At 44.2% G+C, this 17,204-nt stretch overlaps 1 protein-coding gene across 1 annotated transcript in view; it reads right to left on the bottom strand.

Annotated features, from left to right (window-relative positions):
- LOC139637775 (diacylglycerol kinase theta) overlaps positions 1-16,847 on the bottom strand; it is a 32,002-nt gene extending 15,155 nt beyond the window's left edge. Inside the window, exons 1-5 of the mRNA XM_071506647.1 lie at positions 14,381-16,847; positions 9,308-9,387; positions 7,156-7,255; positions 2,874-2,959; positions 713-838 (exon numbers count right to left, since the gene is read on the bottom strand). Of these exons, the coding sequence (XP_071362748.1) occupies positions 713-838; positions 2,874-2,959; positions 7,156-7,255; positions 9,308-9,387; positions 14,381-14,594 (606 nt within the window). The 5' untranslated portion in view covers positions 14,595-16,847. The remainder of the gene's footprint in view (positions 1-712; positions 839-2,873; positions 2,960-7,155; positions 7,256-9,307; positions 9,388-14,380) is intronic.
- Positions 16,848-17,204: the final 357 nt, after the last annotated feature.

The raw sequence follows: 17,204 nt of genomic DNA on the forward strand, positions 1-17,204 counted from the left end.
TATATATATATATATATATATATACACACACACACACACACACACACACGCACACACACATATATATATATATATACAATGTATGTATCTATGATGATCTGTATGGACTGTGTGTCACTGATCATTCATGTATTTATCACAGTTCAACTGGAATCGTTAATTATCTATAGAAAAGAAAACAAATATTATAACAAACCAATTCCACTAAAAGTTTATACATCAAGTCATTGAATTAATTTTTGTGTGTTTTACTATGAATATTTGTGACCTGTGTTTCTATGTGATTCATGTGTTGTAATTACTGTAATATGTGGTAGGAGGGGATCAGGGACTGCAGATGAAAGTCAGGACAGTTATAGTTCAGTTCATGTTGATTAAAGCTGCTGTGTGGTCAGTTTTATATGATTCCAGATCAGTCTGAAGGTCTGAAGTTTGTGTTTGTAGAGAAATTAGACAAAGTGGAACAGATGATGTGACTGATCTCAGTGTCTCAGGTATCATAGTCCTGGAGGCTTCACTGTCGTCACCAAGGTGACATGTTTTAAAGTTGGGAAGTTTTCATTTCGTATGACTGATTTCAAGCTGCGATCAGGAAAACAGCTTCTTAAAATCCTCCGTCATGACTGATGTAAAATAAAAAACACTGGGGGTTTCTGTTGGTTCAGGTGAGATGTGCCCTCATGTCCTGTAAAACACTGTGATTGGTTCTCACCGTGATGCCGCACCACTCGCACCTCATCCCCGTCAGGACGTCGGATGAACCACAGGAACGCCGGCACACCTCACACCTGGCTGCTGACGACAGGTTCCCCTCCCTCCAGTGGTGAGGAAACGTATCCTGCAGCGACGGAAAGTAGATCCTGTGAGCAAGAGGCTCTGCTCTGTATTATACTGAGAAAACAGTAAAAGGTTCACTGAACCAAACTGAATTCAAATTTTCTTTATTTAAAACTCCCTCTCAACACACCTCAAGCTGAAATGATTAATTAATTAACTAAAAAAATTATCAGCAGATTAAATGGTAATGGAAATCTTTAATCTTTAGTTGCTGCTTTCGTTCATAGGCTTATGGAGTTGGACCTTTATATCTGTGAGGAGTTTTACGTCTTCAGTTGGATGTTGGATGTTTTTCAGTGTTGAATACCAACTCATACTGACTGAGTGTATTGATTGGTTATTGATGACCGTGGCCTGTGGTGAGAGCAGGACCAGTCTGACCCGGCCCCAGTCTGTCAGCTGCTGGTCTCCTGACAGCACTGATCTGACTCCCATCATCATCTATAGGAACTCTCAGCTCCACGATATTGATTTGAATCAATGACTGGAAGCAATCAGTCAGCTGAGATCAACACACACACACACACACACACACACACACACACACACACACACACACACACACACTGAACTGACAGCAGATCTCTTCATTTACTGCTCACTACAGGAAGTCTTTGATTAAAGACGACGTGACGGCAGCAGGTGTCACATTATCAGTCAGACCGAACTCTGATCAATAATTCTCAATCACATTAGTCATTAATCTGACACCATATACACACCAAAACACCCATGCACGCACACAACAGTCCAGTCAGTTTCAGTTTGTACGGACTGTGAAGACAACAGTATTGTTTGCAGACGTGTCTTCATATGCACCCACACAAACAGCTGAAACACACAGAGTCTCTGTGATTGTGTTTCTCTCAGTGTTTCATGTTCGTTGTGTTACATCACCTGAATGTTGTCGGACTTCACCTGCGAGGCGTCGACACCTGAAGCAGCAACATGAAGCTGATTCCTGAAGATACAGGGGCTGAGCACCTCAGCGTGATGACTGATGACTCATCACAGCCTCAGCATGACAGCTGTAAACAAGTGATGTCACCAATCACATGTGACCTGAACAACCAATCAGAGTTAGGCTGCTGAGGTTGCATGACAGCACCTGGACTTTTTCAACCAAGTGAAATACTGTTGCAGGTCAGTGTTGATTATTACAGAGCTGTAAACTGTGATGATATTGGTCAAACTGGTTTACAGGGCTTCAGGTGTCTCCAGGCCTCAGGTCGTAGTGAGGGACAGACTCTGACCCTGATCTGTGTCCAGCTGTGTGCAGATGTCAGACTGATGTCAGACATACAAACAAAGTGGGTGGATCTGTGTGAGGACTCGTCTGCTCTGTGTGAGCTGAGACTCTTCATTAAACCAGGTCTCTGGGTTGAATCACCTGGTCCCGACGGTCACAGCTGTACCTGTGATTTCCACCCTGAAGCTGTGCGGGCGGAGCAGCTACATTATCATTCTGCCTCTGATTTTATGTTTCAGCTCTAACTGATGCTGATTTTCACTATGCGGTCTCAGAGCCAGGCCATAACAGGACTACGTTTTTTATCTACTTAATAAGTGAAGGAGATCAGGTAAAGAAATGAACTGAAAGTCATAGTCAGAGCTAGTTAGACATGTTAGGGTGCTAGAGGTGTTAGGAGAGGAGGTGCTCTCCGAAGAGATGAGAGGGACGCCCCTGCTCTGATAGACTTCAGGAGCTGGTTCCACCATCAGGGAACCACAGACCAGAACAGGCTGGACTGAGAGTGTCTTATGCGCAGGGATGGTGATGACAGACAACATTCATTAGAGGAACACAGTGGAGGACAAGGAGCATAAGGCTGAATGATTGAGTTCAGACCCAGAGGTCAATCTGAAGGCAGCTTTAGAGACTGAATTTGATCCAGGGGTCATGGGGAGTTAGTGTAGGTTGATGAGTACCGATGACTGTTGTTGCACTGATGGAATTAGCTCTGCAGAAACGGACATGTTGCACCTACAGAGTGAGCCGTGTGACTCCAGCTGTTATTTAATGAAGTGGCTCTCACCTGCTCCAGAGTCCCGTCCAGGTGACAGCTGCGACAGTCAGCACAGCTGAAGGCAGCACAGTCAGCGTGGACATGCAGCTCACACACTGAAACACACACACACGCACGCACATATACATACACACAAACACACATGCACACACACACACACACACACACACACACACACACACACCATATTAGTGACATGTAATCTGAGTCACAGCTCTTGTCAGGAATGTGTGGCCAGAGGTCAGAGGTTCACTCACAGGTCAAAACAGTTACAGCCCATTTTACAGAGGAGACAGATGAAAAGAGGACAGTGCAGCCTCAAAATAAAAATTGAATTTGATCATATAAAATGTTTGTTTCTGTATGTTGTGTAACTATGTTACGTCTTTGTTGTTAAAATATTTCCTCCTTGCAGAAATAAAAGTTCACAGTTTCAGAGGAGCTTAACATCATCATCATCATCAAAATTCTGTTGCCATGGCGCCGCGGATGGCTGCCTCGGTGTTTTGGTGCGCATTTTTTTGCCTTATTTTCTTTATAAATCCAGTTTTCTGCTTTGGTTTCCGGAGCTCTTTCACCAGAGAAGAGCTCATTAATATCAGAGAAACAACTCCAGTGGATTTTTTTCCTACTTTTCTCGACTCATCTGTGGGATTATTGGACATTTTGGTCAGAGGTGCACTGACCGTTGCTCTCGCAGTGAAACGCCGGAGGAGAGGAAAACGTGCCGGTGCGCTTGCGCGTCTCCGCCGGCGCGCACTCCGCACACCGCTCCCAGGTATCTTTCTCTCCAACGTGCGTTCACTGCCCAACAAACTGGATGAACTTCAGCTACTGGTGCAGAAGAACAGAGACTTTTCCTCATCTGCCGTCCTGTGCTTCACGGAGACGTGGCTGTGTGGATCGATTCCGAACTCTGCGCTGGAGCTGGCCGGCTTCCAGCTCTTCAGAGCGGATCGCGACTCAGAGCTGTCCGGCAAAACCAAAGGTGGAGGAATCTGCTTTTATGCAAACAGTGGCTGGTGCAGAGACGTGACAGTGATCCTGCAGCACTGTTCTCCTGACCTGGAGACTTTCATCATAAACTGCAGGCCCTTCTACTCCCCCCGTGAGTTCACCTCAATCATCCTGGTCGGTGTTTACATCCCACCACAGGCCAACGTGCAGGAGGCACAGCGGGCGCTCGCCGACCAGATACTGTGTGTGGAGCAGACCAACCCGGACTCCGTAGTTATTGTCCTTGGTGACTTTAACAAAGGGAACCTCAGTCATGAACTGCCCAAATACAGACAGTTTGTTAATTGCCCGACCAGAGAGGGGAACACTCTGGACCACTGTTACACCACAATCAGTGGTGCTTATCACGCCGTCCCCCGGGCTGCACTGGGCCACTCTGACCATGTCATGGTCCACCTGATTCCCACATACAGGCAGAAACTAAAACTGTGTAAACCTGTTGCGAGGACATCAAAGCAGTGGTGCAGTGAAGCCATAGAGGATCTGCGGGCATGTTTGGACTGCACTGACTGGGAGGTGTTCAGGACTGCTTCCAACAGTCTGGATGAGTTTACAGAGGCTGTGACGTCATACATCAGCTTCTGTGAGGACTGCTGTATCCCATCACGCACCAGGGTGAGTTATAACAATGACAAACCCTGGTTCACAGCTAAGCTCAGTCAGCTCAGGAGGCAAAAGGAGGAAGCTTTCAGGAGTGGGGACAGGGACAAGTTTAAAGAGTCCAAGTACAGGTTTAGCAAAGCGGTGAGAGAAGCTAAACGACTGTACTCTGAGAAACTTCAGCTCCAGTTCTCAGCCAATGACTCTGCTTCTGTCTGGAAAGGGCTCAGACAGATCACTAACTACAAACCTAAACCCCCCCACTCCATTAATGACTTCCGTCTGGCCAACGATCTGAATGAGTTCTACTGCCGCTTTGAAAGACAGTGGGACAAGCCTGACACTAACCTCCACATCAGAGCCACATCAGAACCCCCCTCCACCTCCCCTACCAAAGGAACGTCTCTCTCTATCCTGGAGAGAGATGTCAACAGGCTTTTTAAGAAGCAGAACCCCCGCAAAGCAGCCGGTCCTGACTCTGTCTCTCCATCATCCCTGAAGCACTGTGCTGATCAGTTGTCTCCAGTGTTCACAGTCATCTTCAACACCTCACTGGAGACCTGCCACGTGCCAGCCTGCTTCAAATCCTCCACCATCATCCCTGTCCCCAAAAAACCAAGGCCCACAGGTCTAAATGACTATAGACCCATTGCCCTGACCTCTGTGGTCATGAAATCATTTGAGCGTCTTGTCCTGTCCCACCTCAAATCCATCACTGACCCACTCCTGGACCCCCTGCAGTTCGCCTACAGAGCCAACAGGTCTGTAGACGACGCCGTCAACATGGCTCTCCACTTCATCCTCCAGCACCTGGACTCCTCAGGGACCTATGCCAGGATCCTGTTTGTGGACTTCAGCTCTGCCTTCAACACCATCATCCCGGCTCTGCTGCAGGACAAGCTCTCCCAGCTGAGCGTGCCTGACTCCACCTGCAGGTGGATCACCGACTTCCTGTCTGACAGGAGGCAGCACGTGAAGCTAGGAAAGCACGTGTCTGACTCCCAGACCATCAGCACTGGATCCCCGCAAGGCTGCGTTCTTTCTCCTCTGCTCTTCTCCCTGTACACCAACACCTGCACCTCCAGCCATCAGTCTGTCAAGCTCCTGAAGTTTGCAGACGACACCACTCTCATTGGACTCATCTCTGATGGCGATGAGTCTGCCTACAGGTGGGAGACTGAGCGTCTGGTGACCTGGTGCAGGCAGAACAACCTAGAGCTAAACGCTCTGAAGACAGTGGAAATGATAGTGGACTTCAGGAAGAGCCCAGCCCCACCCACCCCCATCACCCTGTGTGACTCCCCCGTGGCTACCGTGGAGCATTTTCGCTTCTTGGGAACCACCATCACACAGGATCTCAAATGGGAGCTAAACATCAGCTCCCTCATCAAAAAAGCTCAGCAGAGGATGTATTTCCTGAGGCAATTGAAGAAGTTCAACCTGCCAAGGACTATGATGGTGAACTTCTACACCTCCATCATTGAGTCCATCCTCACCTCCTCCATCACCATCTGGTACGCTGCTGCCACGGAGAGGGACAATAACAGACTGCAGCGTATCATCCACTCTGCTGAGAAGGTGATTGGCTGCAATCTTCCGTCCCTCCAGGACCTGTACGCCTCAAGGGCTCTGAGGCGTGCAGGGAAGATTGTAGCTGACTCCTCCCACCCTGGACACAAACTCTTTGAGACACTCCCCTCTGGCAGGAGGCTGCGGTCCTTCAGGACCAAAACCTCTCGCCACAAAAATAGCTTCTTCCCATCTGCTATTAGCCTCATCAACAAGGCTAGAGAGCCCCACTGTTGCTGATCAATTGCACCAATCACCAGAAAAAATTCCTTGTATGTGAAAACATACTTGGCAATAAAACTGATTCTGATTCTGATTCTGATTCTGATCATTGCTCCAGTGAAGTTAAACAATTTGAATATTCAGAGGACAGCACCAGCTGTGAAAATGCTACTGTATGTATTTTTTTTGTAAAATATTTTTTGTCTTTTCTATTTCTGTTTTGGTTATTCTCTTTAATAAAAAGCTGTAGAACTTTGTAACTTTTATTTTGAAAAGTTCAGTATAAATAAAGCTTTACTTCCTTACAGATTAGTAATTTAACTAATGCCAGATAAAACCTGTTTCCCTCCTGAGCCCTGCTGGTCTCTGTAGTCTGCCTCCTGTCCTGTAGTCCAGATTTAACTCTGCAGGTCTGACTCTGACACCTTCACACCTCCCTCTCACTTTTCTGTTTGCAGGACAGCTGACCTCCAGAAACACTGAGCAGCAAACACAGTCCCCAAACCTGCTCCCATCCAAATTCTGTGCAAATTACATGATAATAAATGCAAACCGATGTAAATCAAAATCACTCGGCTGCCAGTACCTGAGTACATTGAGGGGCCAGTAATAAAGAGCAGCTGCCTGATGCTGTAAAACTGTCATGTCTAACTAGGATAAAGGAAGTCCTCTGTAGTATCAATAGTTTTCATAGGGACCACTTCCTGAATAGAAATTAGTGCTTTAATAAAACACTGTGTTCTGTGGTCTTTAACTTGTTTAGCATTTCCTCACATGTTTGATGTTATGTGACGATGTTTTTAAATAGTTCACATGTAAAGATAATGTACTGCACATGAGATGATGTTTGAACTGGTCCAACTGGTGATGTTACTGGTCTGACCTTCACACCGCAGCGCCGTGTTTCCCTCCGTTTGTTTCCTGCAGACGCAGCAGAAACGTTTCTTCTGACCTGCCGGACCGAAGCAGTGAGCCACTGGCACCTGCAGCGTGGAGACACTTTTAGTTTATACAACTGAAATAATGTCAGCAAAACAATAAAATCATCACACGTGCGCACACAGCATCCTGGTGACATGTTATAGCAACAAAATAAAATGTTAACATGTCAACAAAAACATGTTTGTCTTTCTGCCATAAACACTCATTGCAGCACCAAATGTAAATTAATCCGCTGCTGAAAACAGTCCCCAACAAAGTCAACATTTCCTCTTGTTGTTTGATAAAAGCTACAGTGAGCAGTCATTTGAGGAAACTACTGAAAAAATGAAATGAAACTATACATTTGTGAGGTGTTTTTAAAGGTTCGCATCTTCAGGGGGAACCAATGAACTCAGAGGTGAGAGTCACAGACAGAGGAGGGAGGAATTAAGAGACAGACTAACAAAATGTTTTGGTCTTTTGATTGGGTTTTTGACAGTAAAGAAAAAGATCAGACTTTTAAAAATGGATTTTTGAGACAATCCCACCTAAACTGCTGCTGTAAACGTGTGTTAGTCCTTTTCTGAAAATAGTCCTCCACAAAAGAACTTTCTCCACTTTCATCTCCTGTTTGATTAAAATATAAATACTAACCCAGAATGTTCTAGTATGCACAGTGACAGCTCGCAGGGACAGCAGATGGAGATTTGCTGTAGCTGTAGTTTTTTTCATGTTCATTCTTTCATTCGTTATTAATTCATCAGTCCTTTATGAACACTTAGATTAGAGTCGTATTGTGGCTCAGCAGAGGATTAGGATGATTCTAGTTTGCTTAAACCCTGGATATGACAACAACACAAGCCATTACTGAAACAGCATGACACGTTACATAACAACATGACATGTTAACATCAAGCACCGGGTGACGGGGCCGGTGCCCGAGGGCCTCTGAACTCAGGGGGCCTGCAGCTGCATTTCACCAAAACACATCAGGATATAGAGGCAACATGGAGCGTGCTCACAGACAAACTCTCGTCCACAGAGAAAGACTCACACAAATTATATCTGTTTTCTTTAGTGGAGATCTGAGTACAGATCAAAATGTGTCGGTGTGAAATGTTTGGTCACATTTTTACTTAAGAAACACAACTTAAAATCCCCCATTATATCATTAATAACAATACACAAATAATTATTGAATGGTTTATTTCAAACTACAGTATAATGTAGTTATATAACTTCTCTTGTGACATACATCAGTGGAGGCTGCTGTATAAAGAGATAATAAACAACAACATAATGAAACACTCAATCATATAAAATACATAGAATAGATACTGAACATTAATAAACACTGAACAACTACATTTATACTATGTTATATACCATTTATTAACCGTTTGTTTACTGCTTATTAATGCTAAATAATGTTAACCTAGTTTTTGAACGAAGATTACAATTCTATTTCTCATTTGACAACAATGCATTAAGCATTAAGCAAGGTGGAGCAGCTCGCTCTGAGCTTCAAAACCGCTCTTCAGAAACATATGGGTGACATCACAGAGGCCACGTCTACCTTTATTTACAGTTCTCTGCAGCATCTTAAATAAAGACCACATGAGCAAATGTCATGAAATATTACAGTTTCATGGACTATAATACTAACATCAAAGGGAAAGAGCACAGTGCACAATAAAAAACAGTTTGAGACCAGTTTGATGTGGACACATTTTAGTTACTGCTGAAATTTTTAGGGTTTCAACTTCACTATCATAACCGATCAGAGAGGCATGTTGCTTGTTGTTCAAACCAGGTCCGCTGTTTCCCGTTGGGTTTGTGTATTAATCACAAAATGTAAGAAAACCCTCGCTCTCCAGGGTGGATCATAGAAATAATGAATCTAATCTCTTTGCTGCTGCTGGCAGTTAAAACTGATCTGGTCACAGCTACCTGAGCTATAGAGAACAGGTGAGGAAAAAAGACCAGTCCACTCTCTTGTTCATTGCTGTTTTATTGATCGGTGCAGCAGTTAGTCAGGCTCAGTGATCAGTGCTGTGCTGATCAATAAACACCATGTCGGGGCGTGTGTAGAGTTTCAGCTGTTTGTTACTCACCCGGACAACAGATGGAGTCACGCAGGAACAAACGGATCGCAGCGTCTTCAGGCATTTCTCATGACACATCAAGTTACACACTGAGGAGGAGACAGAGAGGACAGAGACCACTGAGCAAGGCACTAACACTGTCAGGGTGGCGGCTCAATTCCCTGCAGATCCAACACACTTCTGACCTTCAGGCTGTTTTCTGTAGGTGGTTGGATTATATCATTATCAGCTTCTGCTGCAGATAATAACACATGGCCTTTACTGAAATCTGCCACTGTGACTCACAACCAGAGGAATGAAAACTAAACGTCAAACTAAAACAGAAGAATTCAAACTGAATCTACGGGCGATGAAGTAATATCAACTTAGGTTGTGGAGAAAGAACAGAAATATATATATCTGTTGTGTCATTATAATTTTTATTTTGCGTTAACCATAATTTTCTTTTTTGTTATAGAAATATTGGACAAAAGTCATGATTATTATTTTTTGAGAACAATAAGAGTTTGTGCTTTGAAATTAATTCCGACTATATCGTTGCAAAAAAATATGTCCACAAATGTCAAAATAAAGAGAGATGACATCAACAAATATCATATGAAACATGAGGTAACCTTAAAAAGTTGGATGAAATGTTTGAAGCATGCTAATTTAAATTTAACCAGATACAAGTCGAATTGAATGAAAGATTTATGGTCTCTTTTTCCAGAGAAACCTGGCCCAGAGGGCAGTATAACAATAAATACAATACAAATAAAATGAACAGGCTGAGACAACTGTCATAAACACTGTCCAGAAGCATAAAGAAGCACAGATAGCATAGATAAGTTCCCAAACTAGAAAAAATACTGTTTTTATTAGCAAATGTTAGTATGCTCGCTAAACACACTAAAAAAATAAGACAGCAAACACTTTGCCTGCTAACCATCAAACTAAAAATGAAACATCTGCTACTTAAAGCTAATCTAAAAAAAAAAAACTGCTGGCTATTTATTTATATAGGTTTCTGTCAATTTACTCTTTCACATGGGGCTCTGATTGCTGACTGAAGAAAATATTTAATGCCATTCCATTTGTTTTTTGTTTTTTGTTTTTGATATAGATAAAGTATTAAAAGGTTTAAAAAGGAAAAAAAAGACACAGCTGTGTTATTATCAGCAATAGGAGGTAGGGTATGCTAATACTAGCATGCTAATGAAATTCTGCAGACTCAACAAATGTTGTATAGGCAGTACAGTGTTAAAGCAGGGAGAAGAAACCTGGTTAATTCTAACGATTATTTTCTTCTTGTTTCTAATCACATCAGAAACTGGTTCCTTGCAGTTTTAGCGTGTTTAGACATTAGCTGGCTAACGTTAGTTGCTTGGTAGTTCTTTCTAATTTTAAATGCATCCAAACGAGATTATTTTCAGCTTGGTTACATAAATACGGGACATGCTTAGTGTTTGAGAGGTTTCAGTAGTTCTAACACTTTTTTTTAAGACTTTAAGAGCTTAGTTTAGCATGTTTTCTTTTTTTGGTTTTTTTGGTTTGTCTTTTTTTTTTGCTGTACATTATCATGCTAGAAACAAGAAAAAAACAACCGCAAGCTAAACTGCAGCCTCCAACATGACCATACAGTTGAATCAGCAGCTCTCTATAACAATTTCAATTAAAACTGAACATTATAACCTTCACGGAGGAGGATTTCCTGCTGGACTGTTGGATTATACTGAGTTACTTTTACCAAGGAGGAGGAGGAAGAGGACAGGGTCAGCTAGAGACAGTTTAGTTATTAGAGAGAGGAAACCTTTTACATCTTCTCACTGCTGCTATTTGTGTCAAGAATGTCTTCTGTTCTGATCTGCTCAATAAGGAGGAAACTGCAGAGTTCAGATAAAAGGCTGCGTTCAGGGTTCGTGCTTGAACAATTTCAAATACGGCATTAACGTGCTGCGATGTGAATAACGAAAATATATGAGTGATAAAAATGCTTTAAGACAAAGACAGAAGACACTTGACTGAGTCTTAAAAGAGGCTGTCAGCTAAACAAAAGTAAGAGGTGGATGTATCTCCACCCCGCCCACTCTGCCTGTGTATGTGTGTCAATGAACTGACATTTAGTTTGTGGTGTTTTTTGCCTGTTTTGTCACACTGTGGTAAACCTCACATGTTCACTCTGGGCAGTTTCACACTGAGCACATCAACAACACTTTGTAGGCAACCACCCTGTGTGTTTCAGCTCAGCGCCATCATCTGAAACACTCTGGACCAAGGAGATCAGGCAGGTTTTTCCTGTCCAGGAGCTCTAACACACAACTGAAACCTCTGATAAAGGCTGTTACTCAATACCACTGACTCAGCAAGCACTTGGCTGAGTGCTCAGATTTCTCACTGTCAGAACTTAACAGAATGACTCGATTTAGAGTGTGTTTAATTTTTTTCGACACAAACAGTTCAAGTGGTAGAAGTAGAAGTTTAAACTGTGTGGCCACAAGATGCATAGTGTGAATGTAAATCAGTTTGACCGTGCCGCAGGACTGTGTAGTGAAACGAAGACGTCGACTTTCGTCAGACAAATTAATATATTAATCAGTCAACAGCACAGTGGTTCCAGCTTCTCCAGTATGAGAATTTGCCGCACTTAATTGTTTAGTTTTACGAACTCGTTTCCAAAAAAACAGGAAAAACAAGATTCGGAGGAACAGAACACCCACAGAATTCCTCTCCTACAGAAGTCACAGTTTCCTGTCGACAAAATCAATTTTTAGCCTCAGAGAGATGCACTGAGGACCAAGAAGAGTCTTTTTGAAGTCTGCCTCGTATTTAATTTGAAAAGAAACAGAGGAGCACATTGAAAACTGAAGACAATGAATAGAAGAAGGAAAACCATGGACATTCAAAAACACTAATTACATGTTTCATATTCTAATACGGCAACACCTATCATGAACCAATCCAATTAGAGAGGAGTTAAAACTCGAAAACAAGATTTTCAGCTGCTGGAAAGTTAATATTTATAGAAGAAAAGTTGTTTTTTTTATAATTCAGGCCTCATTTTTATATGTGTCCTTCATTTCTTTCAGTAATAAACACTGTGCTGTACTGACACCATGTAAAAGACTGAGAAACAAGAGTTGTCAGACGATCACCCAGGCTGGAAACAAACCAACAATTCATTCATCTTAAGGCTGAAGTAAACAAGTGGTTCTCACTCCAGGGCTCTGGATCCAAACAGTCACAAAGACTTGGGTTATAACCCGGAAGGGCAACAGAGTTGTTTTCATTTTTTCCAGACTTTCCTCTAATCTCTGTTTTTCTTCTTTTTTATTTATTTAATTTCTATTTGTCATAACTTTTTACTGTTTATATGTGTGACTCTTCCTTACTCAGCCTAACACTTGTACTTTACCATTCTTGTACTTCATGTCTTTTCTATTGCTGCTTTATTATTATTTTGTTCCCTTGTATTATGAATATGATATATATGAGGAAAAGGGTAATAAAGTCTGCCTTACTGTACCTTATACCTTTTTTCTTTTCAGTGACGTTATCACTTAACTTCTTCAGGCCTAACAAATGATTAAAATGAAACAAAGGAAAACAAGTCACTCTTTGGTTTAACTATTCAACTGCTCACAAATAATGTGGCCTCCGACAAGTGTAGAGTTTTTGTTTCTCTCCAAGCATAAAGGGATGGTGAACCACTGACCTATTTTTTATCAGGTCAGTGGTTCTTTTATTTAGTACTAACCACGTAAACTGCATGTACCGGTATGTACACATTGATGTGGGACTGTTTGTGTAATAATTTCACTGCCTGCCCTCATTTTCTGACATTTCAGGTTTGTTTTCCACTCTTTCTGATCGTCCAACTCCTCAAGTCTCTTGACCCGTCTGACTTCTTCTGTTCCCAGATCTCAGCTAAAGAGTTGCAAAGTGAACAGCTGTTAATGCTGACGTCGGCTATGTAGCGGCAGCAGAACTTACAAATGGCTCCTTGAAGGAAAAATTCAAATGAGAACACAGGATGGGGAGAAACATCTCTGGAGCAGGTGGCCCCTCATACTGAGAGGAAAAAAATACCAGTATAATTATCCTTTAAGAGCTTGACCAACTCTCTCCGCTCAAATGTGGATCTGTAGCTTCTAGTTAAGTAAACATAAATGTCTCCATGATTAAAAGACATGGTGTTTTGTTATTGTGTGAAATATTCACGGACACATGAAGCAGTTTGGTGACATCACAGGTTTGTGTTAATTCCAAGTGAAGGCTTAAAGAAGAAACGTTACGTAATCCAGCTGAGCCTTTACAGGAAGCAGTATTGTTGTTCTGCTGCAGCTTTTAATGCATCTGCTGTTTGTGATTATGATGATGGTCATGTCTCTGCTCTCTCTCTCTCTCGCTCTCTCTCTCTCTCACACACACACACACACACATACACATTCTTCCAGCACAGAGCATCCCTGCCAGTCTCCTGTTGCCATGCCAACCAGAGGAAGTAAATCAGGACTTGACTGCAGCTACGATTGTGCAACAGACACTTTACACCTCCTCAAAAACACACAGACACACACACACGGAGTGTTACTGGGCAGGTTGTTGTGTGTGTACTTCAGTTTGCTTGTTGAATTCATGATTAAGTTGTGGCTTAGTGAAAAGGAAAAGGACAAGAAGGACAAAGGCCAGGAAAGGAAGAACAGGAAGGAAAGGAAAGCTTCCTGGTTGTTCATGCTTCTCAGTCTGAATGATGCTTAAAACTACAGCTGAGCCTGGTAGCGTTGGATCCAGTCTGGTCTCATATGTGACAGATCAGCTCCATGTCACAGGAGAAACATCAGCTGGGTTTAGGTTAAATGTGCAGTTACACAGTTAAAATGACTGAAAGCGCCACCTGACACCCACAAAACAGGGTCACCTGCAGCAGAGCAAAGCAGCAGCACAGCAGCATGGGCTGGTGGCTCAGTTCCCACTAGGACTACATCAGTAGATGCACTTAATGTCGGGTGTGAGTTCAAGTTTTGCTCTAAAAGATTCATGGTGTTTTATAAATAATACACAGGTTCCTCTGTATATTGCAGGTCTTAGTGTGCACAGGCTTACCCTCACACAGGAAGCCGATGAGACCCCAGATGAAGTCGCTGCAGCTGTGGCAGAAGGTGGGTTTGGTAAGGGTGACTTTCTTGAAGCAGTGGCCCGGCGCGGAGCTCTGGTACTTGGGCCGGAGCCCGGGAGACTGCTGCGTCCTCTTCTTCACGGTCAGCGGGCTGTCCGCAGCGTCAGGGTCCGCCGGTCTGGCCCGGCCGGAGTCGGCCATATCTTTCCACACACACTCGCCGACAGGGGGGTGGCCGCAGGGGGATTGAGTATATTCACGTCTGACGCAGAGAAGCCAGGGTTTCTAGAAGACATCCCACCCCCGGCGGTGAGACTCACCACCGTGCCGGACACGGCGGCGCAGCCCGCCGAGAGGTCGCCGTGCTCGGTGTGTGCCCTGGCTTCAGAAGCTAATTACACAGGTCCAGAAATACAGACTAGGATAACTGGTCACGACGTCGGGATCCAAACGAGATTAGTTTTCCTATGAATGTGGCGTTGTTAACCTCCAAAGAGGATTCATCCCACCGGCTTGACCCAGCGGTGCCACCCAGCGGTGCTGCCCGGCGGAGAGGGCGCCGCGGTCGGTGTGTCTTCGCTGGGCTTCCCGCCCCACAGTTCACAATATCCAAATCCTGAAATATTAACCGTGTATCCACCTTCTTAAAACACAGATCTGGTTTTCTAGGGAGGCAGTGATGTTCGGCTTTTAAACCTTTTCGACGTCGTCTTCTCACGGGGAATAGGTCGTCCACCACGCCGAGATCGAAGTCCCTCCGCCCGGAGACAGCGGTGCCACCCAGCGGCACTGCACGGGGAAGAGAGCGCCGTGCTCCGTGTGATTCCCGGAGTTCCTCGCTGGGGAAGCGGAATGAATAAAAGATGAAATGCTGGTCCAGTGAAGCTGGATGCTGAGTGCGTCCACGGCGGTATGAAGACTATGACATAGATGGGAGATCTTTTTTCAGTCAAAGCGTTCACAGACGATCACAGCCTGTCTGTCAGCCATGCAGCCTGACACCAGCAGCGCCAGACCCAGGATAAATACGCGAAACCGGGTGGGAAGAAGTCCAGAGGCCGGCCTCGGAGCTGGAGATAAACATTAATCAACAAGTGTGAATCCAGGCTGACGGGGGCTGCTTTCATTTCGGTTCCTTCTTCCTTCTCGGAGGCTGATTCTTCTTCCGCGTCAGAGTCTCCGACACTGATTTACTCCTCCTCCCTCCCCTTCATCCTGTCTCCTTGCCTCCTTCACTTCTTCCCTCCCTTTCTTCCCTTCATCTTTGAGGTTCCTCTCATGCTCTGAAAATAAATTACTGCTTTCCTAAGCAACGTGTTTAAATGCTGCATTTCCTTCCTCGTTTCGCTTCTTTCCTTCCTCTTTTGCTTCACTCACCATCTTCATCACTTTGTCTGACATGTGTTGTATGGTAACCTATATGTTCTTTTGTAATAGGTCTATGAACTGTCTGTTGTCTCCTCTTCATTTGGGCTGTTGTCCTGTTGTTGTTTATGTTTAAGCTTGGTTTATGCATTACTTGCATTGGACTTGTGCATAACGTCATTTTCTCAGTATCTGAAGCTTTTTGCCACGCAAAAAGTGCTTGAACTTGAGGAGGACAGCGATGCCAGACTCACAGAGAGCAGCACTGAGGGGAGAGTCCTGCTGGAAATCCAAGAAGACTCACTGGTGAATCTCCTAGACCAGCTCCGATAACCAAAAAAAGGGGAACATCTGGAGCTAGGAAAAAGAGCTGATGGAGAGGGAGATATGTGGCCTGAAAGCCGTGGTAGATGAGGCTCAGGCTAAAAATGTCTACTCTTCACAGAGTAACACCAAGGCTCTGAAATGTGAGCTAAAAGAGACAAAGAAGCTCATGCAGAGAGTTAAAAATGACCTTGAGCAGCAGACTTCAGACAACAACTCAAATAGGAGGCCATGCAGAGAGAGAAGGAGGCCCTTCAAGATGAAGTGGAGGCGATGAACTTGGAGGTCTGGGTTGAGAAGCTGCAACGCACTGTGGCTGAAAATAACCTGGAGACCACCACTCATTGCGTCAAGGTGCAGATCTTTGATAAAGACACTGCAGAGTTTGAGGCTCACTCAAGAGCAGAAGACGTGGAAAGAGATCGTGCATTCGAGAGAGCTCAAACTGTGAAGCTCTAGAAGACCCAGGACAAGATGAAGGCTGCTCTTTTTGAAAGAGAAGGAAGATGCAAAAAAGACTGTGGACTGTGGAAAAAACTGGAAGAAGTGAGAGCGGAGAGCATCAAATTCAGAGCTGCCCACATAAAGGCAGAAGATCTGCTGCAGGCAGAGCACCTCTGCTTCCTGCAACAGAAAACCTTCCTTGAGAAAGACAACAAGCACCTCAAGGAAACACTGCAGAAGAGGGAACAAAAACAGGCAGCAGGAGAAAACCTCCCCGCTGGAGAGGATGAAGAGGTCCAGAGCTCTCTGTGTGGCTCAGCTTGACCAGGGCAACAATGAGCTAGTGGCTGCTCTGGAAGAAGGTGAACTGCAGTTAGAGAGGAACCGTCTCAAGCGGCAGGAGGAGACTTCATCCCTCCTTCAGTCCACAGATGAGCTAATGATGACTCTGCGGGAGAAGGACCAGGAGATGGAAATGACGGAAACCAGCATGAAGGCCTGGCTGGAAGAACTGGAGAGAAAGGTCTCAAAAAAGAGAAAGAAATGGTATCGCCCGGCTCCGGAACCTCATGATCAGCAACAAGGAGTAAAAAAGTATACTTGTGAGGATCATGTGATGCATTCTGAACCCTCAAACGACCTTCTCAGAAAAGCTTGTTTGCCTTCTCCTCTTCATTT

Source organism: Trachinotus anak, unplaced genomic scaffold (assembly GCF_046630095.1).
Source record: "Trachinotus anak isolate AG129_WGS33_773 ecotype Australia unplaced genomic scaffold, CSIRO_AGI_Tana_v1 ptg000021l, whole genome shotgun sequence".
Taxonomy (NCBI): domain Eukaryota; kingdom Metazoa; phylum Chordata; class Actinopteri; order Carangiformes; family Carangidae; genus Trachinotus; species Trachinotus anak.